Genomic DNA, 27651 nt, shown 5'->3' with positions numbered 1-27651 from the left:
ACTAGCTGAAAGAATCTGAAAATTTTATTCTGTAACGTACATATTACAGGTGTAAAATTGTGAGGCTTTGGGCATTCCAGACCAGAAACTCAAGCACTCCAGTTCTCCGTGACTTGTGTCCAAGACTGAGCCATGTGGCAAAAACCTATAAAATCAGTCTTATTACTCAAAGTATCATCAACATTCTTGAATCAGCTGATTTCTAAATGTACATTCAATTTTTTATTATACTTAAGCATTTCATTTGCCTTTCTATTTCTTTTTAAAAATAATCTCCATCTACTATGTGCATTTATGTGCTTTTCTTTATTTATCATTAGAAAGGAGACATTCTGGGCTTCCCTGGTGGCGCAGTGGTTGAGAGTCCGCCTGCCGATGCAGGGGACGCGGGTTCGTGCGCCGGTCCGGGAAGATCCCACATGCCGCGGAGCGGCTGGGCCCGTGAGCCATGGCCGCTGAGCCTGCGCGTCCAGAGCCTGTGCTCCTCAACGGGAGAGGCCACAACAGTGAGAGGCCTGCGTACCGCAAAAAAAAAAAAAAAGGAGACATTCTGTTAAAATGAATATGAATAGTGTAGTGGAAAGATCAAACGCTAAAGCTTGAAGTTGCTAGTTACAGGTCTGCCACTGTCTCAGGTTGGCTTCCCCTGGAAGATTATTATGCAGGAAGTATAATACCAGGTGTTTTCATGATCAACATGTATGCAGAGCGGGAAGGAGGCAGGACTGAGCACAGGGAGCATTTGGGCTTGGTACAGTCACAAGATGTCAGCTGACCGTGTGAGGAGCATTGTGGCTGGGATGGCTCTTCAAAGTTGTCCCCATTTGGGGTGAGAAAACCAGACCTTTTTAACCCCCATTATCTACTAGTGTTTGGATACAAGCTGTCCCAGGGGATGAGGGGGATGTGATCTTGGGAAACGCAGATTTCTTTAGGCTAGCCATTTTCTGAACAGGGCTGAAGGCTAAGAGCCATCAGCTGATAAATTTCCCAGGCGTGGAAGGAAAATATGTACATCCTTTAGTAATAAAAGAGGTATCTGAGTGGAGGAGGACTGAATCCACGACAACCACTAGGAAACTGTGTTCTCGGGAAAATCACTTAAAATATGTATGCGTCCATTAATCTGTAAAATGAAATAGGCAGGCCAGTGGTCATTGACTTTTTTGTGCAATACACTCCTTTGAGAATTTGATAAAAGTTTTGGTTTCTTCCTATAAAAAACGCATACCTGACCACACATGCACACACACGCATGTGCACACATGCTCCAAAATTTGAAAACAATTACAAGCTATGGATGGATCAATCTGTGGTCCAATAGAAGTCTATAGACTTCTGGATAAAAACTTGGAAACATCGTGAAACTTAAATGCTTTAGCAGCTCTCAGATTCTTTATTTTGCCATCATGCTCTAACATTTAAAGCGTAGAATCATGCAGTATAGTTGGTATAAGAGACAGTCTTATAATTACATATTAATTTCCTTTATTCTTTAACAGAATATGGCAGTAGCCTGAAATATAATTTTTCATTTGTCTATTTAAAAATCATTGCAATTATTTATCTATACATATTTTGTTTTCAAAACTGTATGTTGTGCAATTAAAACTTTTATCTTTATTTTATCATTTTATGTAAATGTCAGATTAGTATATGACTTAAACGAATTTATTTTTCAAAAGAAATTATTTTCCTAACTCTATATGCCAAATATAATAGCTTACATTGCTGTGCTTTTCACTTAACAGTATTGTGTAAGCCAGATCTTTTATAGAGTCCCTAGGTAAACATAAAAGTAACAGCAACAACAACAAAAAATTCTGCATAAGTGTTATGTGAACCTGATGATTATAATTAAAGTTCTGTGAAATGAGTTGTAACTTCTGACAGCATTGGAATACTTCAGGATTCTGGCTTTTTAACTAACATGCTTCATTCTGTCTTTCAGTATAATTAAAAGCATGCTTCCTTTTTTGTTTCTGACAACCCTCTGTATACTGGGTTTGGCTAGAGTGTTTTATTTTTATCATAAAACATACACCATTGAAGTTGAATGTAGAATTCTAAACTTGGTGAGTGGACTAAGGAGGGCAATTGAAAATAGACAGCTTTCTCCTGGTGACCCAGTTTGGCTCCCTGGCATTTCTATCCTGGAAGAGGATAGAGAAAACTCTCCTCTGTATTATCATGGTACCTGCCAGTCTCCAGCCTGCCATTGGTACTTCAGGTACCTGCCACCAGTTAAACAGTATTGTCTTTTCCAAGTCATTCATCCTCAACTTTTAGAGTTATGTGAGCATATTTCGATAAGTGTGGATACTTGAGGCTACCAGTTACAAAATACTAACTCTTTGATTCTTATTTTAAGCTTACGTGATTATTGAGCCATGGCATTATGTCTATCCCTGCCTTTTATTTTAGATTTTACAAACTTATACTATCCCAGTTACAAGGGTTACAAAAAACTAAGAGACAACTAGGTACTAATTTATGCAATCATTTAACTACTATTTATCAAGTTTATTATATTTGCTGAGAAACAAGTCGGATGCTAGGGATAGAGCAATAAAGGCACTTTTTATCATTTCAAAATCACTCTAAACTCTACTCTAAATTTTCTCCTCATTTGTACATGAAGGAGAGACTTTTTCTTTAACCCCAGGACTCTCAGGTCTTTTCATGGCTCCTGATCAGTGAACTCTGACCATATCTTTGTTGTATTTTGAGAATTTCCTGTGGTGACCACCTCTTTCATCCAGAAACATTCTCTTCATTTCTCCCTGAATAAGCTTTGATTCGCTGGTCAGAGTTCTCCACTATTGCATTGTTTTGTCTACTTCTTGACACTGATACACACCCTCATGACAAAGGGAAAGGATGCTGTATTATGCAGGTTTAATGCGATTTTTGCTTTCTTGGGATATTCATCCTGCAGCTGCATTTTATAACCTGCTCCTTCCCACACCCAACACCACCGACACCAACCACAGAAAAAGACCCTGGTTGTTTTTCTGTTTTATGTGATATTTAAAAAATTTATTTAAATAATTGTAACTTGTTATAAATGGATGTAACATCAGTCAGTCTTGCAGCTTCTTCTTGATTAGGGGTGATGGTATAATTCTACCATTTATTTCTGACAGTACAGACATTAACTTATGCACTTTGAGTATGCACAACTTTGCAAAATATCATATTTTCTGAACATCAAAGGGAGACCAACATTATTCACTAGAAAAGAGTCAATGATTTAATCTAAGAAGATTCATATTAACATCATTCTTCTGGGAACATATAAAAATTAATTATCCCACTGTTACTGTTTTCTTATAGCAACCATAGGTTGTGAGCAATTCTTACTCACTCATGCGTTAGATGCCAAAGAAGTTGGGGATAGAAGTTTATTGGTGAACTGTAATGAATGTAAACATTTATATTTGGTTTCCACAGAGTTAATATTTAATACTCAGCGTCTCCTCTTCAACCACTTTAGGAGTGTAGCCACCCATCCATACGGTGAAGCTTATCTGTTCTATGTTGAGTAGAATGAATTAGATTTATCATGTTATATTTAATAGAAATGTGACTTCCTTTGGGATTTATGTAAATTGCATTTGTCTCAATAATAGTTTTCCAAATTGCTTTAGGATACCATTTAATTCTTAATATAAGAAAAATACTTTTATCACTACCCTACTTTGGACAATTTACAGGTGGTATTATTTGACATGAGCTTGCTGTATTAGTTTGCACCAGAGAATATGGCATTTTATTAGTTTGTAAAATAAATATGTCTAGTTTGTAGAGACTAGGTTTGTCCTAAAGTAGTGGTTAAAAGAGAAAAGAAGAAAAAGCTCATTTTATGATGTACTGTCATTCTCTTGTTGCAGAAAGTTGGCTGTGATGGTTTATTAGGGTCTCTTGCAAGGGAAGATCATTGTGGTGTATGCAATGGCAATGGAAAATCATGCAAAATCATTAAAGGAGATTTTAATCACACCAGAGGAGCAGGTGATTATTTTTTTATTTTTTCAAGGTTAACAATCCAAATAATCTCTGGGGACAGATTACATTGAACTTAACTTAGAAATGACAGTTCTGATTCTGTTGAAGACTTTTGTAATGGGTATTGAATGATTTTTTGCAATGACATACAGTACATGTGATATGAGCCAGAAATTCTAACAAGCCCATTTCCCAATACTGAAAACATGAAATCATTTGTTGTGCATTTAATAAATTGGAGCAGCAAGGGAATAATCTAATTTGCATTGGCTAATGTTATCAGGTTTCTACAGACCTTATCCTCCAATGCAAATTATTGATGTCTAACAGAGAATGATGATTTGTAACAGCCTGAAGCAACTATTGAGAGTATTAGTCTTCAGGTTTTCAGCTTTCCATTTTCTTTATTTTTTTCCTAATGTTTTTACTAAATTCAAAAGGAATTAATTTTTTAAAAGAGAGAGTCTATAGCAATGTAGCATGTTGGAAACTATAACAGGGAGTCAGAAGATGTGGGCTGATGTTCCAGATACATTAAGAGAGGGAACATGTCCTCTCTTGTTGTCTTTCCTCATCTATAAATACTAATACTCAGGGGATATGAGGATGAACTGATGATGATTGATCTATGTAGTGTGAATTTTAAGGTGATCCACAACAAAAAGTGATATCTGTACTGAAATATAATAACCCACAAATAAGCTTTATATACAGAAAATGCTTTATACTGAAGCCCTCAAGCTTACGGAGAGGAAGCAAACATTTCTATGTTCACGTTAGTGTCTTACCTAGACATCTATCTATTGAACTATCTTAGTATTTATGATTAAATTTTCATTATCATTCATATTCTTACATTACATACATCAACTTTTTCCTTTTTTACATTTCTTGTTCAAATACCAAGACCTGACCTAAAAATATGTATTTGTTTTGATACAAAGAATAAGCCATTTATATTTGAATAATCAAGAAGACTGAGTTCATTCTAGATTTTAAAAAGTCCTTCAGAAAAGAAAATTAGACACAGCCCTCGAAAGCTGAATATAACCTTTCTCTAGGCCCCAGCAGAATAAAAGATAAGTGAGCTTGAAGAACTTGAAGCCTAAAAATAACTAAGGCCCAGGGTAAATTGCAGATCAAAATCTCAACCTCCAAAGCTGTGAAAAAAGGTGACAGGTCCTACACGTCAAAATCTGTCAGAACTCATTTAGAATAGTCAGATGGAGCTGTAACAGGCTCTTATACTTTCACCTAAGTGCAATTATAATAAGCTTTTCAGCCTGATTGTGATGGGAGACGTTTTTATAGTGCAGAAGTTCAAATCAAGTCTGAAAGACTGAAGAGATTTAAAGACACTAGAATTTTTGAAGACTATTCCTGCATAGTTACTTAATTTGCATGGAAACAGTTCACTGAAGAATACCGATGCACATTCAGCACTGGTACCTTTTTCTTAGTTGTAATAACACTTAATTTTTAAACTAAGCATTGACAACAGAAATAACAGTTAAAAATCAGTAATGCGGTTCATTCTGACTGCAGTTAGGTGGATACATTTTTCCCCCAGATTCCTAATTCAAATCTCCTTTGTTTTTATTGCACTTTAATTTCTACTTTTGTTTATTAGTTTGTTTGTAAGTTATATTAATGACATATGTTATTTGGAAAATGTCTAAAATGCCTACGATATTGGGAATATCAGAGACGAATAATGTTACTTCCTTACAACAATCTGTCTTCCTTGCAACTCTCTGCTAGTTTAACATTGCTTACAGGGAAGAGACTAGAATTCTTAACTTGGACCATAGGGCCCTGTATGGTGTTGTTCCTACTTGTCTCTCTGGCATCATCTCACACCAAGGTCACTTTCCTTCTCTAAGCTGCAGCTACCAGATCTGTTACAGATGCTCAAACTGACCATGCTCCCTCTAGCACCTTGCATTTAAAAATATTGTTCTGTTAGCTTCCCCTTAGCTTTGCCTGGTTAATTCCTAGATGTCACTTAGATCTCAGTTCAAATGTCACTTCTTCAATGAAGTGTTCCCTGAACAACCTCTACCTCCTATCACCAACTAGTTTAGTGATTCTTACCGTATTTGTATCTCTACGATTCAGTTGTATGGTAATTTTCTAATTTTACACCCTTTGGTCTTTCCTGCTAGACTTTAAAGATCAGTGAGGAAAAGTATCATGGCTACTGTTGTTGAATACCCTATTCCCAATGACCAGTATAGTGTGTGATCCATTAACATTTGTTAATTTAATTAATAATGGAACATTATATTGTTACGACTTTAAAAAATACAAATCTGTATGAGTCCTTAATTATATTGTGGGCTTCATTTACTTGTGACTTTAGGAATGTGGTATTCATTTCTCTTGAGACAATTTTATCCTTGTAGTTTATGGACTTCCTAAAATTTCTTGAAGGAATTGTAGCCTTATTTGGTCCAGTTGGCCATGCACACTGTATATATTGTATGAGTAACACATGTGCAGACACGTGTGGGTGTTTTCAGTCCCTGTGCTCTATTTAGAGTTTGCTAAATCATTTTTGTTGGAGCTAGAAAATCAACTTAAGAAGAGAATTCTTTTTCCTTTGTACATTTATCATGTCTTTCATTGGAACTTGCCTGGCCAGGGGATAATTTTTTAAGGGATTTTTAAAGGTAAGTTGTGTATTTGGCCACTTGTGCAACTATATAGTTATCAATCTACATTTAGAAGAAGGTGGGCATAAAACCTGTTATTCCGAGTACAAGAGATGATGATACTAATCCTGTACAAGGAACACATGCTCTTAGGCTTTTTATTTGTATGTTTGCCACAGCAATAAGAGAGTCATAGTGTCATGTATTCTACCCTGTGAAATAGTAGCAGCAGGCCATAGCTGGAATCAGACAGATCTGAGTTCAAACCTTGCGTCAGGTAATTACTAACAAGGAAGTCTTGAAAAAGGCAGTTTTTTTTCTCTACCTTTATTTTCCAATCTATTAAATATCTACCTTAGATGGTATCATTATGGCTAAATGAAATAATTTACATAAATTATCTATAATTGTGACTAGCACATAGCAGTTGATCAAAATGTGGCATTTATCATTAATACTACCGAGAAGATAATGATTACTTTGGGCATTTTAAGATGGCTGATTAAGAATGGGATCTCTGGTTATGAAATTAGATCTTCCTATGTACAAAGCAAACTGTCCAACGTGAGGATCAAATTTATGACCTTGACATCACAGGTTTTATTTCAACTTCTGAGCTCAGCAGTAACCACTCGTATATTCACGTCTTTTAAAAATGTGCATTCTCAATTGTGCTAAATGGCTTATTTACTGAAAAATATCTAGAGCCTCAGTCTTCGGCTATCCCTCTTCAAATGTCTTTGCTTAATATTTTTCTTGCTCTCTTTCTTCTTTAAACTTAATCTAACTCACCTGTCCTCCAAGCCTTTTCAATTGAATAATTGCTCTATATTATATATTGCTCTATATTGCTCTATGCTATCTGTAGTATATAGATATAACTATAAACTTATACGTAACTGTTGTCCTAAAATACAGCATACCTCTGGGTTTCCTGCTAAACTCAAACAGGAATTTACAGTTACTACCTCTCCTCTACTTTTCTCTACCTACTCTTCTTTTTCAACATCCTGAAACTTATCATCTTCTCCAAACACATTACTAAATTTATTTGCTCAGAGATGAACAGTTACCTCCTGATTGTGGCATCCAATGGGCTCTCCTTGGTCACCTTTCTCTTTGATGTCTGTACAGCTTTTTGCACCAACAATTCTTTTTAAAATATTCTAATTCATAAGATCCTACTACGTCAAAATAGCCAGATCTCTACCTCTCATGATTATTCCTTCTCTGTATTCTTGCCTAATTTTTTTTTTTTCGGTCTCTCTGTTAAAAACCATAGGGCTTCCCTGGTGGCACAGTGGTTAAGAATCTGCCTGCCAATGCAGGAGATATGGGTTTGAGCCCTGGTCCAGGAAAATCCCACATGCTGTGGAGCAGCTAAGCCCATGCACCACAACTACTGAGCCTGTGCTCTAGAGCCCGCAAGCCACAACTACTGAGCCTGCGTGCCTAGAGTCCATGCTCTGCAACAAGAGAAGCCACCACAGTGAGAAGCCCACACACCGCAACAAAGAGTGGCCCCCACTCGCTGCAGCTAGAGAAAGCCCGCACACAGCAATGAAGACCCAATGCAGCCAAAAATAAATAAATTAAATAAACAAATTAAAAAAAAAAAAACATAACTGTCACTGAGGTTGAATCCTTGACTTCTCCTGTCTCTCAGTTTTCTCCGTTACCTCCCATGGCTTAAATTACTGCCTCACAAAGGTACTTCAACAGGCTGACCTTTCCCTGGAGTTGCAGAAGTTCCAGAGTTCTTACTGGATATTTTTACTAGTGTGTTATACTGTTTTGTTAAAAACAAATTGCAAAGCCAAACATCAGATATTGCCCAAACTTGACTTCCATGTTCCTATAAACGATGGCTGCATTTGCACATAAGTAATAATGAAGAATTGTGTTCAATGTTTATTTCCCCACTTTCTATTGGTTCTCAAATTCAGAATTTGTTTCCTTTACTATGCCTTCTGGTTTTTCTACCTTAGCCTCTAGCACTCCTGGATTTTTACATTAGCCTCCTGACACTGTTACCTACAACTATATCGCTGGGCATCTTGCATACTGCTGTCAGATAAAGCCTCTCCAAACTGGTATCTAACTACCACATTCCTTGCTGTAGAATGTTCAGTAGCTTCAAATGGGTAAATTCAGTTTCCTGGGCATGCCTTTAAACTCTCCTAATATAGCCAAATTCTTACACCTTCTCATTCTGTCAGAATTATTATATTTCTGTGGTCCTAAAAATACCACTTACTATGTTACTTTTCTTTACATTCAGTGAACTCATTCTTTTTCTGTATGTTGTTGACTCTTAAATAACAAAGGTTTGAACTGCATTGGTCCACTTATATGTGGATTTTTAAAAATAGTAAATACTGTAGTACCACACGACCTGCAGTTGTTTGAATCTACGGATGTAGAACCACGGATACAGAGGGTTCACTATTTATTATACTCAGATTTTTTACTGCATGGAAGATCAGTGCCCTTAACCCCTGCATTGTTCAAGGGTCACCTGTATATCCAAATTCTATCCGTTCTTCAAAGACAGTTAATCTATCTGCTTCTTTATGAAGCTTTCCTTGACTATATGAAATGTTCTCTCCTCTGAATCATTGTGATTCCTGCTGATGCCAGTGTTTCTCAAACATAAGTAATGTATATAACCACTTAAAAGAAAAAAAGGAAAAAAATCCCACTTCTGTGAGTTAAAATAGCAGCAAAACTTTTGAGTATTGACGTGATCAGAGAAGGGGGAGAGTTTAAACAACATTGGTTTACATTCTTCAGCAGGGAATTAAACTATTTTGAATATGATCTTTTTAACATAAATTTGGAAGTTTTATTTAAGACGTTTTTATGTAAGATATTTGTGCCTTGTCTTAATTCAATTATAAGCTCATTGAGTACACAGACCTTCTTACCTTACTTCAATATACCAATAGACAGTAAACATTTGTTTCCATTTTCATTGATGCATATTGTGTTTATATAACAAAGTGGAAGTGCTTGTATGATTTGGTGTTACTAAAAATGGTTAAGTTGAGTAAGTATTATTTGCTAATGGAAATGTTGATTTGAAAAGCACAGACCTCTAATCCCGGACACTACCACCAGGTGGGGTGTCTGTTACCTTTTGGTAAACACCAAATAACTGTCAACAGTTTCAGGAATTTGAATTATTGATCAACAGGAGACAACTCTGGGATTAGCTGTTATACCTTTTTAACGTAGCTTTGAAATTAGACTTTTATCAGGGCTGTATGTAGCTACACAGAAGTACTAAGAAGACTATTAAATGTTATTTTACTATAATTTTAAAGCATAACTATTAAGCCAAAAGTTGGCATCTGCTGTCTTTTCTGTACCAAATGAAGTCTTGATTTTGACTTTTTATGCACACTTTCTCTTCTATCCAGCTTTATCTTACCGTCTTATTTCACTTCAGGCATTACATTCCTAACCACTGCTGAAGAATATTTCCTAAGAAACACCTAATTGTATCTTGCTCCTAGCCGTCTGACACCTTCCAGGGTGACACCAGATTGCTTGGTGTGGCCTTATTACACTTCTCTCCAGCCCCAGATTCAAAACCCTTGGCTAATCTTCCAGAGAGGGCTTGGTCTCTCTTGTCCTATACTCAACAACTTCAGGGACCAGACATCCGCCATCTGTATGCTCTCCAGCTGTGTTTGCTCCTTCCACCCACTTTCTAACTTAAAGGAGTTCCATGAGCAGAACTTAAGGCTGTTTGCTCTGTTCCAAGATTCACTGTGTTTCTAACCAGGCTGTCCTGTTGTGCTGTTTTCTCACCTCATAATTCATAAGCTGTCAGGGAGCTTTACAGTCACCTACTTGCTCTTGATAGCGTTGTATTCTCAACATTTTTCCAAGAAACTTCTCCACTTGAACTTATGACAGCTTTTATACATAATTTTTTTTCTTTACATAGGTATTGAAGTATCACAGCAAAAGCCAAAACCAAAAGAGAGATAGGGCAAGTCAATGAAGAAAAGAAGAATTAGAAAAAACTCAAGATGTATTTCATGTTTTATTGATTCTTACAGGTTATGTAGAAGTGTTGGTGATACCTGCTGGAGCAAGAAGAATCAAAATTGTGGAGGAAAAGCCGGCACACAGCTACTTAGGTAACCTGTGTTACAGACGCAGAGCCCATGCAAGTCCAAGCTTAGCTGCCCTGCCCTGAGAGTGCTCTTATGCCCAAGACTTTAGTGTGTTTCTAGTTACATGTTTGAATTTCCCAGGAAGCACCTCTTGTCATATCAAGTAGGAATTTTTTCCTTCCCTCCCAGGGGCTTCCCAGGAGCAAAAGCAATCTGGTTGTCTCTGTGTTTGGTGGCGGTGGGTGTTATAAATTACTTCCTCATGTTAGTCCATGTTGGGAAACAAACACTCATTGGGGGATTTGGGTATGTTTTATTTCATATATATATATATATATACATATTTAATAAATATATTTATTTCATATATTCATGAACATAAATGTATACATATTCATGTTTACTGCATGTGCAAATGCATACATCAATGTGTGTGTATATATATATATAATGATTGCTCTATAATTTGGAAATCTTGTGGGATTCTTAAAAAAATTTCTATGTACTAAAAGGACTTCCCCTTTTAATGGAAGACAATGCTCTCTTTTGCCTCACTTCAGGTGTACTCATTTATGAAGAAAGTATTTTTTAAAAAATTTTTAATAGAAAAAGTTGACTTGCATTATTATGTAGTTTCAGGTATACTGCATAGTGCTTTGACATATGCATACATTATGAAATGGTCACCACCATAAGTCTAGTAACCATCTGTTCCCAAATGAAGTTATTACAATGTTATTGACCATATTCCTTTTGCTGTGTATGACAGGACCTTGACTTGCTAATTTCATTACTGGAGGTTTTTACCTCTTACTACCCTTCACCTATTTCATGTACCCCCCCCGCCCTCTCTCTCTGGCAGTCACCCCTTTGTATCTAAGAGTTTCTGTTTGTTTTGTTTGTTTTTCTTGTCTGACTGCTATGGCTAGGACTTCCAATACTATATGGAATGAAAGTGGTGAGAGTGGGCATCTTTATCTTATTCCTGATTCTAGAGGAAATGCTTTCACCTATTTACGATTGAGTATGATGTTGGCTGTGGTTTTGTCATATCTGGCCTTTATTATGTTGAGGTATATTCCCTTTATACCCACTTCATTGAAAGTTTTTTTTATCATAAATAAATGTTGAATTTTGTAAAAAGCTTTTTCTGCACCTATTGAGATGATTATATGATTTTTATTCCTCAGTTTGTTTACATGATGTGTCACATTGATTTGTGGATAATGAACCATCCTTGCAACTCTGGGATAAACCTCACTTAATCATGGTGTAATATCCTTTTAATGTATTGTTGAATTTGATTTTCTAATATTTTGTTGAGGAGTTTTAGATCTATATTCATCAGGGATATTGGCCTGTAATTTTCTTTTCTTCTGGTGTCTCTGTCTAGTTTTGGTATCAAGGCAATTCTGGCCTCACAGAATGAATTTGAAAGTGTTCCTTTCTCTTCAGTTTTGGGGAATAGTTTGAGAAGGATAGACATTAACTCTTCTTTAAATGTTTGGTAGATTCACCTGTGGAGCTGTCTGGTCCTTGACTTTTGTTTATTGGGAGTTTTTTGATTACCGAATCAATTTTATTACTGGTAATTGGTCTTTCATACTTTCTATTTCTTCCTGATTCAGTCTTGGGAGATTGCACATTTCCAGGAATTTATTCATTGCTTATAGGTTGTCCAATTTATTGATGTATAATTATTCATAGTAATCTCTTATGATCCTCTGTATTTCTCTGGTGTTAATTGTAACTTTCTTTTCATTTATGATTTTATTTAATTGGGCCCTTGAGAAAGTTTTTTTAAATCTTTAAGTACTACTTCTGGAAAAAAATTCTATCAGCTATTTTAATTAGGCCAGTTAATGATTTTTAAATATATGAAAGAAAATATTATGTTGTCAAAATACATATTGCTTATAAATTAATATTTCAAACTAAGTCATGTAAAATGATCTTTTATAGTCATGGCATCCACAGATAGAGGTATGTAATGTGATATGCTGGAAAAAGACTAAATATTCTCCCAGAATTTAAACATTGTATTTATATTATTTTTTATTTTTATATTTTATATTGGAGCATATTTGATTTACAATGTTGTATTAGATTTAGGTGTACAGCAAAGTGATTCAGTTATACATATACATATATCTGTTCTTTTTCAGATTCTTTTCCTATTCAGGTTATTACAGAATATTGAGTAGAGTTCCCTATACTATACAGTAGGTCCTTGTTGATTCCTATTTTATATATAGTAGTGTGTATATGTTAATCCCAACCTCCTAATTTACACCCTCGCCCTTTTTTCCCTTTGGTAACCATAAGTTTGTTTTCTAAGTCTGTGAGTCTGTTTCTGTTTTGTAAGTAAATTCATTTGTATCATTTGTTTAGATTCCTCATGTAAGTGATATGATATTTGTCTTTCTCTGACATCACTTAGTATGATAATCTCTAGGTCCATCTATGTTGCTGCACATAGAATTATTTTATTCGTTTTTATGGCTGAGTAATATTCCATTGTATATATGTACCGGCATCTTCCTTATCCATTCATCTGTTCATGGACATGTACACTGCTTCCATAGCTTCACTATTGTGAATAGTACTGCAATAAATATTTAGGGTGCATGTATCTTTTCGAATTAAGGTTTTCTCCAGATATATGCCCAGGAGTGGGATTGCTGGATCATATGGTAGCTCTATTTTTAGTTTTTTGAGGAACCTCCATAATGTTCTCCATAGTGGCTGTACAAATTTACATTCCCACCAACAGTGTAGAAAAAGGTTCCCTTTTCTTCACACCCTCTCCAGCATTTACTGTTTGTAAGCTTTTTGATGATGGACCATTCTGACCGGTGTGAGGTGATACCTCATTGTAGTTTTGATTTGCATTTCTCTAATAATTAGCGATGTTAAGCATCTTTTCATGTGCTTTTGACCATCTGTATGTCTTCTTTGGAGAAATGTCTATTTAGATCTTTGGCCCATTTTTGGATTGGGTTGTTTGTTTTTTACATATTGAGTTGCGTGAACTGTTTGTGTATTTTGGAGATTAATCACTTGTCAGTTGCATCAATTGCAAACATTTTCTCCCATCCTGTGGGTTGTTTTTTTGTCTTGTTTATGGTTTCCTTTGCTGTGCAAAAGGTTCTAAGTTTAATTAGGTCCTGTTTGCTTATTTTTGTTTTTATTTTCATTACTCTAGGAGGTGGATCCAAAAAGATATTGCTGCAAATTATGACAAAGTGTATTCTGCCTATGTTTTCCTCTAAGAATTTTATAATATGCAGTCTTACATATAGGTCTTTAATCCATTTTGAGTTTATTTTTGTATTATGGTGTTAGAGAATGTTCTAATTTCATTCTTTTACATGTAACTGTCTAGTTTTCCCAGCACCACTTATTGAAGAGACTGTCTTTTCTCCATTGTATATTCTTGCCCCCTTTGTCATAGATTAATTGACCATAGGTGTGTGGGTTTATTTCTGGGTTTTCTATCCTGTTCCATTTGTCTATATTTCTGTGTTTGTGCCAGTACAAAACTGTTACTGTAGCTTTGTAGTATAGTCAGAAGTCAGGTAGCCTGGTTCCTCCAGCTCCATTTTCCTTTTTCAAGATTGCTTTGGCTATTTGGGGTATCTTGTGTTTCCACACAAATTTTTAAATTTTTTGTTCTACTTCTGTGAAAAATGTAATTGGGAATTTGATAGGGATTACATTGAATCTATAGATTGCCTTGGGTAATATAGTCATTTTGACAATATTGATTCTTCCAATCAAGGAACAGGGTATATCTTTCTATCTGTTTGCCTCATCTTCTGTTTCTTTCATCAAAGTCTTTTAGTTTTCAGAGTAGGGGTCTTTTGCCTCCTTAGGTAGGTTTATTCCTATGTATTTTTTTCTTTTTGATGTGATGGTAAATGGCATTGTTTCCTTAATTTCTCTTTCTGATATTTCATTGTTTTTGTATAGAAATGCAACAGAAATCTGTGTATTAATTTTGCGTGCTGCAACTTTACCACATTCATTGATGAGCTCTAGAAGGTTTCTGGTAGCATCTTTAGGATTTTCTATATATGGTACCATATCATCTGCAGACAGTGACAATTTTACTTCTTTTCCAATTTGGATTTCTTTTACTCTTTTTTTCCTCTGATTGCCGTGGGTAGGACTTCCAAAACTATGTTGAATAAAAGTGGCAGGAGTGCACATCCTTGTCTTGTTCCTGTTCTTAGAGGAAATACTTTCAGCTTTTCACCATAGAGTATGATGTTAGCTGTGGGTTTGTCATATATGGCTTTTATTATGTTGAGGAATGTTCCCTCTATGCCCACTTGCTGGAGAGTTTTTATCATAAATGGGTGTTGAACTTTGTCAGAAGATTTTTCTGCACCTATTGAGATGATCATATGGTTTTTATTCTTCAATTTGTTAATGTCGTGTATCGTACTGATTGATTTGTGGAGACTGAAAAATCCTTGCATACCTGGAATAATCCCGCTTAATCATGGTGTATGATCCTTTTAATGTATTGTTGGATTCGGTTTGCTAGTATTTTTGGGTCTATGTTCATCAATGATATTGATCTGTAATTTTCTTTTTTTGTGGTATCTTTGTCTGGTTTTGGTATCAGTGTGATGGCAGCCTCATAGAATGAGTTTGTGAGTATTCCTTTCTCTGCAATTTTTTGGAATAGTTTTAGAACAATGGTTGTTAACTCTTCTCTAAATGTTTGATAGAATTTACCTGTAAAGCCAGTAAAAGTCCTGGACTTTTGTTTGTTGGGAATTTTTTAATCACAGTTTCAGTTTCAGTACTTGTGATTGGTCTGTTCTTATTTTCTATTTCTTCCTGGTTCCATCTTGTGAGATTGTACCTTTCTAAGAATTTGTCCATTTCTTCTAGGTTGTCCATTTTATTGGCAAATACTTGCTTATAGTAGTCTCTTATGATCCTTTTTTATTTCTGTGGTGTCGTAACTTTTCCTTTTCATTTCTAGTTTTATTGATTTGGGCTTTCTTCCTTTTTTCTTGATGAGTCTGCCTAAAGGTTTATCAATTTTGTTTATCTTTTCAATGAACCAACTTTTAGTTTCTTTGATCTTTTCTACTGTTTTCTTCATCTCTATTCCATTTATTTCCACTCTGATCTTTATGATTTCTTTCCTTCTACTAACTTTGGGTTTTGTTTGTTCTTCTTTCTCCAGTTGCTTTAAGTGTAAGGTTAGGTTGTTTGTCATTTTTCTTGTTACCTGAGGTAAGATTGTATTGTTATAAACTTCCCTCTTAGAACTGCTTTTGCCACATCCCATAGGTTTTGTTTCGTCATGTTTTCATTTTCATTTGTCTCTAGATATTTCTTGATTTCCTCTTTGATTTCTTCAGCGATTGATTAATTATTTAGTAACATATTGTTTAGCCTCCATGTGTTTGTGTTTTTGTGCAGTTTTTTTCTTGTAGTTGATTTCTAATCTCATAGTGTTGTTTTTAGAAAAGATGCTTAATATGATATCAGTTTTTTTTAATTTATTGAGACTTGCTTTATGGTCCAGCATGTGATCTATCCTGGGGAATGTTCCATGTGCATGTGAAAAGAATGTGTATTCTGCTGCTTTTGGATAAAATGTTCTATCAATATTAATTAAGTCCATCAGGTCTAATGTGTCATTTAAGGCCCATGTGTCCTTATTCATTTTCTGTCTGGAAGATCTGTGCACTGATGTAAGTGGGGTGTTATAGTCCCCCACTATGATTGTGTTACTGTTGATTTCTCCTTTTATGGCTATTAGCATTTACCTTATATATTGAGGTGCTTCTGTGTTGGGTGTATATATATTTACAATTGTTATATCTTCTTCTTGGATTGATCCCTTGATCATTATGTAGTGTCCTTCTTTGTCTCATCTAACAGCCTTTATTTTAAAGTCTCTTTTGTCTGACATGAGTATTACCACTCCAGCTTTCTTTTGATTTCCATTTGCATGGAATACCTTTTTCCATCTTCTCACTTTCAATCTGTATGTGTCCCTAGATCTGAGGTGGGTCTCTTGTAGACAACATATATACGAATCTTCTTTTCATATCCATTCATCTACTCTATGTCTTTTGGTTGGAGCATTTAATCCATTTACATTTAAGGTAATTATCAATATGTATGTTCTTATTGCCATTTTGTTAATCGTTTCGGATTTGTTTTCATAGGTCTTTTTTCTTCCATCCCTCTTTTATTATCTTCTCTTGTTATTTGATGACTATCTTTAGTGTTGTGTTTGGATTCCTTTTTCTTTTTTATGTGTATAGCTATTGTAGATATTTGGTTTATGGTTACCATGAGCTTTTGATATAGCAGTCTGTATATAGACAAGATTGTCTTAAGTTGCTGGTCTCACTTTCAAATGCATTACTAATATCCTGCATTGGTACTTTCCTCACAGTTGCTGGTTTTGATATCATATTTGTGTGTGGATGATTTCCTACCTTTACTCTGTTTGCCTTTACCTGTGAGCTTTCCCGTTCGTGTTTTTCTTCTTTCTAGTTGTGGCCTTTTCTTCTCTGCCTAGAGAAGTTCCTTTAGTATTTGCTGTAAAGCTGATTTGGTGGTGCTAAATTCTCTTAGCTTTTACTTGTTTGGAAATCTTTTGATTTCTCCATTGAATCTGAATGAGAGCCTTGCTGGGTAGAGTATTCTTGGTTGCAGGTTTTTCCTTTTCATCACTTTAAATATATCATGCCACTCCCTTCTGTCCTGCAGAGTTTTTGCTGAAAAATCAGCTGATAACCTTATGGGGATTCCCTTGTATTTTATTTGTTGCTTTTCAAGTGTTGCTTTTAATATTTTCTCTTTGTCTTTAATGTTTATCAATTTAATATGTATCTCAGTGTGTTCCTCCTTGGGTTTATCCTATATGGAACTCTGCACTTCTTGGACTTGGGTGACTGTTCCCTTTCCTATGTTAAGGAAGTTTCAGCTATTGTCTCTTCAGATATTTTCTCAGGTCCTTTCTCTCTCTTGTGTCCTTCTGGGACCCACATAATGTAAATGTTGGTGTGTTTCATGTTGTCCCAGAGGTCTCTTAGGCTGTCTTCATTTCTTTTCATTCTTTTTTCTTTATTCTGTTCCACGGCAGTGATTTCCACCATTCTGTCTTCCAGCTCACTTATTCGTTCTTCTGCCTTATTTATTCTGCTATTGATTCCTTCTAGTGTGTTTTTCATGTCAGTTATTATATTGTTCATTTCTGTTTGTTTATTCTTTATGTCTTCTAGCTCTTTGTTAAACATTTGTTGTATCTTCTTAGTCTGTGCCTCCATTCTTTTTCCGAGATCTTGGATCATCTTTACTATCATTACTCTGTATTATTTTTTGGGTAGATTGCCTATCTCCAGTTCACTTCATTGTTCTTCTGGGGTTTTATCTTGTTCTTTTGTCTGGAACATATTCCTTTGTTGTCTCATTTGTCTAACTTTCTGTGATTGTCATTTCTGTTCCGTAGGCTGCAGAGTTGTAGTTCCTCTTGCTTCTCATGTCCTCCCCCATCTCACTGGGATTTCTTCTTTGTCTTTAGATGTAGAATATCTTTTTTGGTAGATTCCCGTCATTCTTGTCAATGGTTATTCAACAGTTTATTGTGACTTTTGTGTTTTCTTGAGAGGAGTTGCACTCTAGTTCTACTCAGCCGTCTTGTCTCCAACCTAAAAATCTGTTTATCAAAAAATTAGCCTCATTAACAGGTCTTGCACAAGGTCACTCTTAATGATGTCCTTTATTCATTTAACTGCCTTAATCAGCACTCACTACTTCAGCAAAATTCAGCTATACACATAGGCTATAATTCCCAGGCTCCTATGAAAGAAATTCAGCTTCAGTTTCTGTCCACTGCAGATGTGTAGCTGTTTAAGCCAGTGTTAAATTTACACTGTTCTGTCTCCTCCCCAGGTGATAAGGAAGGGGGATGTGAAGACCAGCATCCTTAAAATTCTGTGGCTGTCTCTCTGCATTCAACAGATCAAAAGCCATAAACACTGTATTTATATTATCTTTAAAGAAAACCTTTATGTCTTTTTTTCCTTCTTAACAAAATTATTTCCTCCTTATCTTTCTCAACTCAGAAATAATGTCCCAATAGGGAAACACTTTGTACATGAAAAAATAACCCAGTGTTGTTACATGATTGTTTCTGCTCTGTAAAATTAAAAATGGTCTATACTTGGATCAAATCATTTTTCACATTAGGGTTTGTTTTCTAGGAGTAGGAAAATTTGAGGAAAGGAACAATACAAGAAATTTATTTATTTATTTGTTTGTTTGTTTTTTGGCTGTGTTGGGTCTTCGTTGCTGTGCACGAGCTTTCACTAGTTGCGGCGAGTGGGGGCTACTCTTCGTTGCAGTGCACAGGCTTCTCATTGTTGTGGCTTCTCTTGTTGCAGAGCACGGGCTTTAGGTGCACAGGCTTCACTAGTTGTGGCACGTGGGTTTAGTAGTTGTGTCTCGTGGGCTCTAGAGCGCAGGCTTACTAGTTGTGGTGCACGGGCTTAGTTGCTCTGAGGCATGCGGGATCTTCCCAGGCCAGGGATTGAACCCATGTCCCCTGCATTGGCAGGCGGATTCTTAACCACTGCACCACCAGGGAAACCCAAGAAATTTTTTATCATGTGACACACCCATTAGTCGGTCATTATTAATATATAAAGTTTATCTATTTTTACCTGCTGTGGTTTTTAAATGCATTTTAAATGCAAGTAAATCACCCCATATATCCAAATTCAGATTAATACCCATTTTTGGAGGTGCTGTGTAAAATTGAGAAAGTTTTAATACATTCATTTAATAGTAGACAGTTGGCAATTACATTTGGGAATATGTTTTCTTTTTTCCAAGCTGGAAAGGAATATAGGTGTCTCAAATGGAGTTTTCTCAAATTCTACAAAACTCCACATTGTGCTCTGATTTTTAATACCCTAGCAAATGTGCCTAAATACACCTACCATTTTTACAAATTTGACAGCTCCATGCTCCCTCTAATTCCTTACTAACCAGGGTCTTCAACCAATCCTGTCTTGTTTTTGTCTCTCCTTGACAATAACTATGTTTATCAAGGACAGCAAATGCCCTCTTGTGTTGGACTCTCAATCTCTACATGGTTTCCCAGTGTTCCCATACTGTGGAGCTCAAGCCTGGACCCTGTGCTCTGCTCTGCTCTGCTCTCTCCCTAGGGAATCACATTTGGCTCCTTTGCTTTACATTTTCGTTTGATGTAAATTATCAGATTCTCATATGTGCCTCAGAAATAATGCCTAAATCAAAAACTTTATTTTTATCTGTGCTGAAACCTCTTCCTAGTTTTCCCCACTATAGTAAATGTCACTGTATTAGTGTCCTATGACTGTAGTGACGATTACCACAAAGCTGGTCGTATAAAACAACAGGAATGTATTATCCCACAGTTCTGGAGGCCATGATCAGTTTTACTGGACCAGAAATTAAGGTGTCTGCAAAGCTGTGCTCTCTCTGGAGTCCCTAGGGTGTCATCCATTCCTGGCCTCTTCCAGATTCTGGTGGCTACCAACATTCTTCTGCTTGTTACCACAACACTCCAACATCTGCCTCCCTAGTGTCACTGCCTTCTCTTCTTTTTCTGTGTTCAGACCACTCTCTTCCTACCTCTTATAGGCTACATATGATTGCATTTTAGGCCCACTTGGGTAATCCAGGATAATCTCCCCTTCTCAAGATCCTTAATTTAATCATATTTGCAAAGGTATTTATTTGCCATATAAGATAGCATTCATATGTTCCAGGGATTCAGATGTGGGTATCTTTATTCCCTTTCAAAACTTTTTTTTACACTGTGGTAGAATACACGTAACATGATATTTACCATCTTAACTATATTAAGTGTACAGTTTGATAGCATTGAGTACATTCACTTTGGTGCTCAACCACCACCATCCTTCTTCAGAACTCTTTTCATCTTGTAAAACTGAAACTCTGTACCCATTAATAGCAATTCGCCATTCCCCCCTCCTCCCATCCTCTGGTAACCTCCATTAGTCTTTCTATCTCCATGAATTTGACCACTCTGCATACCTCATGTATATGGAATCATACAGTAACTGTCTTTTTTTTATTGACATATCTCTTATAATTATGTCCTCAAGATGTATCCATACTGTAGCATATGTCAACATTCCCTTCCTTTTAAAGGCTGAATAGTATTCCAGTGTATGTGTATAACACCTTTTGCTTATCTATTCATTCATCCATGGATCCTTAGGTTGCTTCCACATTGTAGCTATTGTGAATAATGCTGCTATGAATATGGGTGTACAAATATCTCTTCAAGACCTGGATTTTCATTCTCTTGAGTATATACCTAGAAGTAGAATTACTGGATGATAGACTAATTCTATTTTTAATTTTTTGAGGAACTGCGTAACATTTTCCACAGTTGCTGTACCATTTTCCATTCCTACCAACAGGGTGAAAGGATTCCAGTTTCTCTATATCCTCACCAACACTTGTTTTCTGTTTATTTTGAATGTAGCCATCCTAATGGCTATGAGGTGATATCTCATTATGGGTTTGATTTGTATTTCTCTAATGATTAGTGATACTGAGCATCTTTTCATGTGCTTGTTGGTTTTGTATAACTTCTTTGGAGAAATATCTCTTCAGGTCCTTTGCCCATTTTTAAATTAGGTCCTTTTACAATTAGGTTCTTTGATTTTTTTGTTCATGAGTTTTTAGAAATTCTTGATATATTCTGGATTATAATCCCTTATCAGATTGATTTTCAAATATTTTGTCCCATTCTGTAGGTTTTTACTCTGTTAGTAATGTCTTTTAATGTACAAAAGTTTTAAGTTTTCATGAAATTTGTCTATTTTTCTTTTATAATCTGTACCTTTGGTGCAATGTCCAAGAAATCATTGTCAAATTCAATGTTGTGGAGCTTTTGCATATTATTTTCTTCTAAGAGTTTTATAGTTTTAGGTCTGACATTTAGATCTTTGATCCATTTGGAGTTAAATTTTATATGTGGTATTAGTTAAGGGTCCAACTTCAGTTTTCTGCATGTGGATACTCAGTTTTCCCAGGACTACTGGTTGAAAGACTGTCCTTTCTCCATTGAATGATCTTGGCACCCATGTCGAAAATCATTTGGCCATATTTGCAAAGGTTTATTTCTGGGATCTCTGTTCTATTCCCTTGGTTTATATGTCTGTTTTCATGCCAGTAGCACAGGGTTTTGATTACTGTAGCTTTCTAGTAAGTTTTGAAACCAGGAAGTGTGAGTCTCCAGCTTTGTTCCTGTTTTTCAAGATTGTTTTGGCTATTCATGGTCTCCTGAGATTCCCTATAAATTTTAAGATAGGGTTTTTTTTCACTTCTACACAAAAGGCCATTGGAAATTTGATAGGGATTCCATTCAATTTGTAGGGCACTTTGGATAATATTGACATCTTAACAATATTAACTCTTCCAATTCATGAACCTGGAATGTGTTTCCATTTATTTACATCTTTTTTAATTTCTTTCAGAAATGTTTTGTAGTTTTCATTGTATAAGTCTTTCACCTCCTTTGTTAAGTTAATTCCCAAGTATTTAATTCTTTTTGATGCTGTGCTATTTGTAAATAGAAATGTTTTCTTAATTTATTTTGCAGATCATTCATTATTAGTGTATAGAAATTGAATTGCTTTTTGAGTGTTGACTTTATATCCTGCTACTTTGCTGAATTTATTTATTAGTTCTACTGGGCTTTTTGTAAAACTTCTATTGTTTTCTACATATAAGATCATATCATCTGCAAACAAAAATAATTTTACTTCTTCCTTTCTGATTTAGATGTCTTTTGTGCTCCTGAATTCAGTTTGCTAGTATTTTGTTGAGGATGTTGCATCATTGTTCATAAGGGAAATTGATCTGTAGTTTTCTTTTTTTGTAATGTCTTAGTCTAGGTTTGATATCTGGAAAATGCTGGCCTCATAGAATGAGTTAGGAAGTATTCCCTCCACTTTTATTATTTTTAAAATTTAAGGATTTGTGTTAGATCTTTAAATGTTTGGTAGAGTTTGCCAGTGAAGCCATAAGGTCCAGTGCTTTTCTTTGAGGGGATATTTTTGATTACTGATTCAGTCTCCTTACTAGTTATAGGTATACTTATAGGATTTCTGTTGCTTTGTGATTCAGACTTGGTAGGCTTTGTGTTTCTAAAAATGTGTTCATTTCATTTAGATTTTCCAGTGTGTTAGCATACAGTTGTTCATAGTATTTCTTATAATCCTTTTTATTTCTTTAGCATCAGTTGTAATGTCCCCACTTTCATTTTTTTTTTTTTAGTTGTCTTTTTTTCATTCTTTTTTTGCCAGATAGCTAAAGGTTTGTCAACTTTGTTGATCTTTTCAAAGAACTAACTTCTAGCTTTGTTGATTTTTCTCTATTTTATATTTCATTTATGTCTGTTTTAATCTTTATTATTACTATTTTTCTTCTTGTAGCTTTGGGTTTAGTTTGTTCTTTTTCCAGTTTCTGAGGCTGTAAAGTTAGGTTGTTAATTTGGGATGTTTCTTCTGTTTCAATGTGTATATAGCTATAAATCCCAACCCACCCCCCACCCATAGCACTGCTTTCACTGTGTCCTGTAAGTTTTGATACATTGTGTTTTCATTTCATTTGTCTCAAGACATTTTCTAATTTACCTTGTGATTTCTTCTTTGATCCATTGGTTGTTTGAGCGTGTAGTTTCATTTCCACAAATTTGTGAATTTTCCAATTTGCCTTCTGTTACTGATTGCGAACTTCATCTCACTGTGTTCAGAGAAGATACTTTATATGATATCTATCTTTTAGGGCATGGATGTCTTGGTCGGGGGCGGGGGTCCATTATTCATCCTACCACAGTCACTAATTTCTATGCAGTAGTTTACACCAAAACTAGGAGTTCTCTTTGATAACTCTCTTTACCATTCTAATACAGTACATCAGCAAGTCCTCTCAGTTATTCAGATGTATCCTTTCCTCCATGTCAACTGTGACCCCTACCCAGGCCACTCCCTATTACATGGTCCTGCTTTATTACCTTTATAGAGTTTATTGCTGTTTGAATTGTCTTATTTGTTTACATGCATGCTTTATATTATCTATCTCCATTGTTAATTCTTGAAAGCAGGGATCATTTTGCTCAGAGCCATATCTGCAGTAACTAAAACAGAGTCTGTTACACAGAAATTAATAAAGGATTTTTCAGTGAATTTTAATTAAGAAAAGATGATTCACACTTGTATAGTGATTAGCATGGGTTAGTGCATTAAATATCTTTGTTAAATAAGTCCTCACATCAACTTTATGAAGTAGGAACTTCTAATTTCCCAGTTTTTAAAATCAGAAAATAGAGGAACAGAGAATAAATTTGTTTCCCATGGTCACAAATCTTAAAAAGTTATGATCCTGGATTTAAACCCAAGAAGTGTGGCCACAGTATCTGATCATACTGTCTTTTCTTTTCTTTTTTCTTTTTTATCATTGGCTTCTATGCAACACTTGTGATTTTAAAGTACATGTCACATATGAAGAAATTTTCCTTGAACTTCTCCCAAATTCCCCCTTTTTCCCCATTTCTTAATTAATGTGATCGATTGTATGGAATTAATGGAAGGAAATACAAATCTTGAAACGACTATTTTTTTTCTTCAGTTAGTACCTCCAAGTTTGCCAGACCCCATTTTCTTTCCTTGGTGCAAATCTTTAAACATAGATCTTCAATCACTTTTTCTTGTTAAAAGAGCATTCAATTTGAAAAGGAAATTATATATCTGTGTTAAGTGCCTGGCCTTATTATTGTCAGTTTTCCTTGTGCTTAACATCAGGCCTAAGTTACTAGGGTCTTTTACTTGTGTAAAGAAATGGCATTAGTGCTTCTAAACATCCTGAATACTACTTGAGATTAAATCATTATTGGAAAAATTAGTATGTTACCATGTTTATTCAAGAACCTACTAAGTTTCCTTACTTGCTTGACTGAGGAAAAAACAATTCTCCTGATGGAAAGGTTCAAGAACAAAGACAAGGAGATCAGTTGCATGATTCTATCAAGAGAACAGGAATAAGAAAAACCCAAGTGCTTCTACAGACATTGAAGAAGTTAGCTGATGAAACTTGTTAGAAAATCGCTGTGAGTACTGATAGAAGAGAAAAATTCAAGGATTCTGGCTTAACTTGGCAAATAATAATGGAATTTACGGAGATAAGGCACGTGGATGAGGGGCAAGTTTGAAAAAAAACAATTAAAAAGAAATGATAAAGTATTAAAATCCTAGATTTCAAACCTAAAATCCTAGATTTCAAGCTTGTGATATGTGTTCTCTGCCTAAAGAATAGAGAGAATAGATCAGAGAATAAATACCATAAATCACATTTCCTAAAAGCTCTTTCAGGCATTGGAAGGAAGTCAAAGTCATTGAAAATCTTCATCTGAAATAGCTTTAGCAGAAAGAAAGAAAAATAAATCATTTCTTGGCAAACTGGTTATTCTTTAATGAAGTAACTTATCTACATCAAACTAGATGTTATCTCACAGAAGACATTTAATACCCTCCCAGTACAGTTATTCTTTTTCATTACTCTCTTTGAGTTGTATCCCCATTTGCAATTATTATATGCTTTTCTGAAGATCATGGTTTTATTAATTTGTTAATAATTTATTCAAAAGTATAAAATGGAGAGTAGTTCAGGTAGGTCATCTATTTACAAAACCATTATAAGCTTATGATTTATAAAAATGTAAATGAGGTTGTATGGGTCAACTTAACCTTGCCTGCAGCTTTGCATGTAACCCACTGTGGGAAGAATTCCCAATGAAAACAGTTTAAAATGTTGAGCAAAATTCAAAAGGAGAAAAAAAGAACACTTTTTATATTTACCTCTGAACAGGAAAGAAGTTAAGAATTCCTCACATGTCAAAAACAAAGTGAGAACAGGAAGCCAGAGTATTAGGCTAACCGAAGCCCCACTTATGCTTAATCCTGATGACCAGTTTAGACCTTGAGAGCCAAGGGGAACTGGGCAGAAAATAAAGCCTAAGACCTTTACGAAGTGGAGACTCAAGACCCCTACGTAAAGCGGGACCCCCAAAGAACCTACGAGCTCAGTGCGAGAAGACATAGTAGTACATGTGTTGCATTTGCACCATAAAAGGAGAAAGACAGAAAATGTGTCTGTATTAACTTTGGTACTAGGTGGAGGTAGAAAATCCATTTCCCTGAGGATCTGCAACCAAGCAAATGCTTCTATGGATTTGCAGCACCAGTCTACTCTATAAAGTCCAGAACCCTCAAGATATTTATTTTAATGAGGCTACCAAAGTGGCTAGTATATGCAAATGCAAATCCTTCTTGAAGGTAAGTCACCTTTAAACCAGGCCTCAAAAGAATTCTATAAAGTTCAACAAATATAATTTTATAGTAAAAAAAAGTTCAGAAAATACAGATGGAAATAGACACTATAAGCAAAACAGTAAAACTAAGGGAGAGCAGAACCAGACATATATATTTGTATCATATGCAGAATATATAAAAATATTATGTTAATATGTTTAAATGTATAAAAAAGGGATTTAAAAATAAACAAAAATTGACTGAAAACATAGAGAACCAAATATAATTTTTTAAATAAAATTTTAAAAAATCAATCAGTAGAAAACAAGATAAGAGAAAAGCAACAAAAACATACAACAAGCAGGAAATCAAAAGATACCAACAATCTTAATAAACATTTAAAACTAAAGTCTGTAGTTAAAAGATGAAAATTATCAGACTGGATTTTACGAATAATTCACATATATTGTATTCATAAGAAATATATGTAAAACATGAGTCACAAAAATTAAAAATCAAAGAATGGAAACTGTACCAGAAAAATGCAAATCAGAAGAATACTGATATAGCCATAGTAATATGAGTCAAAACTCATTTTAAAGAAAAATGCATTACTTGAGGTAAAAAAGTTCACAAAATAATTATGAAAGAATCCAGTTTATCACAAACATATTATAATTTTAAATTATATGAACCCAGGAATATAGCTTTAAAGCAAAAATTGACCAAGAAAAATTGACAAATTCGTCATCATCATGAAATGAAACACACAAATATGGAGTAAACTGACTTCCAACCAAAATGTTGAGGTAACGCACAGAGAAAGAGTACTCTTTAAACAAATAATGCTGGAATAGCTTGATATTTATATGAGGAAGAAAATTGAACCTTGGCCCCAACCTTACAACATACACAAAAATTAACTCAAAACAGATTAGAAATCTAAACAAAGAAGCTAAAACTCTAAAACTTATAACAAAAAACATAATAGAAACATATTCATGACATTATGGTAAGCAAGGCTTTCTTTACAATGGATGTGCAAAAATACCAACTCTTCCACCAAAAAGGCATATACTGGATTTCATCAAAAATAAAAATACTAGAGGACTGGGGTTGGCTGCGTGAACACAGCCTGAAGGGGTTAGTACACCACGGCTAGTCGGGAGGGAGTCCGGGAAAAGGTCTGGAACTGCTGAAGAGGCAAGAGACTTTTTCATGCCTCTTTGTTTCCCTGTGCATGAGGAGAAGGGAGTAAGAGTGCTGCTTAAAGGAGCTCCAGAGACGGGCCTGAGCCACAGCTACCATCGTGGACCCAGAGACGGGACTGAGACGCTAAGGCTGCTGCTGCAGCCACCAACAAGCCTGTGTGCAAGCACAGGTCACTATACACACCTCCACTCCTGGGAGCCTCTGCAGCTCACCACTGCCAGGGTCCCGTGATCCAGGGACAACTTCCCCAGGAGAACACACGGTACACCTCAGGCT

At 35.3% G+C, this 27651-nt stretch overlaps 1 protein-coding gene across 1 annotated transcript in view; it reads left to right on the top strand.

The window, feature by feature from the left end:
- ADAMTS19 (ADAM metallopeptidase with thrombospondin type 1 motif 19) overlaps positions 1-27651 on the top strand; it is a 269389-nt gene that overhangs the window by 172514 nt on the left and 69224 nt on the right. The window contains exons 15-16 of the mRNA XM_004279870.3: positions 3894-4014; positions 10733-10813. Coding sequence (XP_004279918.2) covers positions 3894-4014; positions 10733-10813 — 202 coding nt within the window. The remainder of the gene's footprint in view (positions 1-3893; positions 4015-10732; positions 10814-27651) is intronic.

Source organism: Orcinus orca, chromosome 3 (genome assembly GCF_937001465.1).
Source record: "Orcinus orca chromosome 3, mOrcOrc1.1, whole genome shotgun sequence".
Lineage (NCBI taxonomy): Eukaryota > Metazoa > Chordata > Mammalia > Artiodactyla > Delphinidae > Orcinus > Orcinus orca.
Note: the sequence above shows the minus strand (reverse complement) of the source record. Positions and strands in the feature narration are given on the sequence as shown.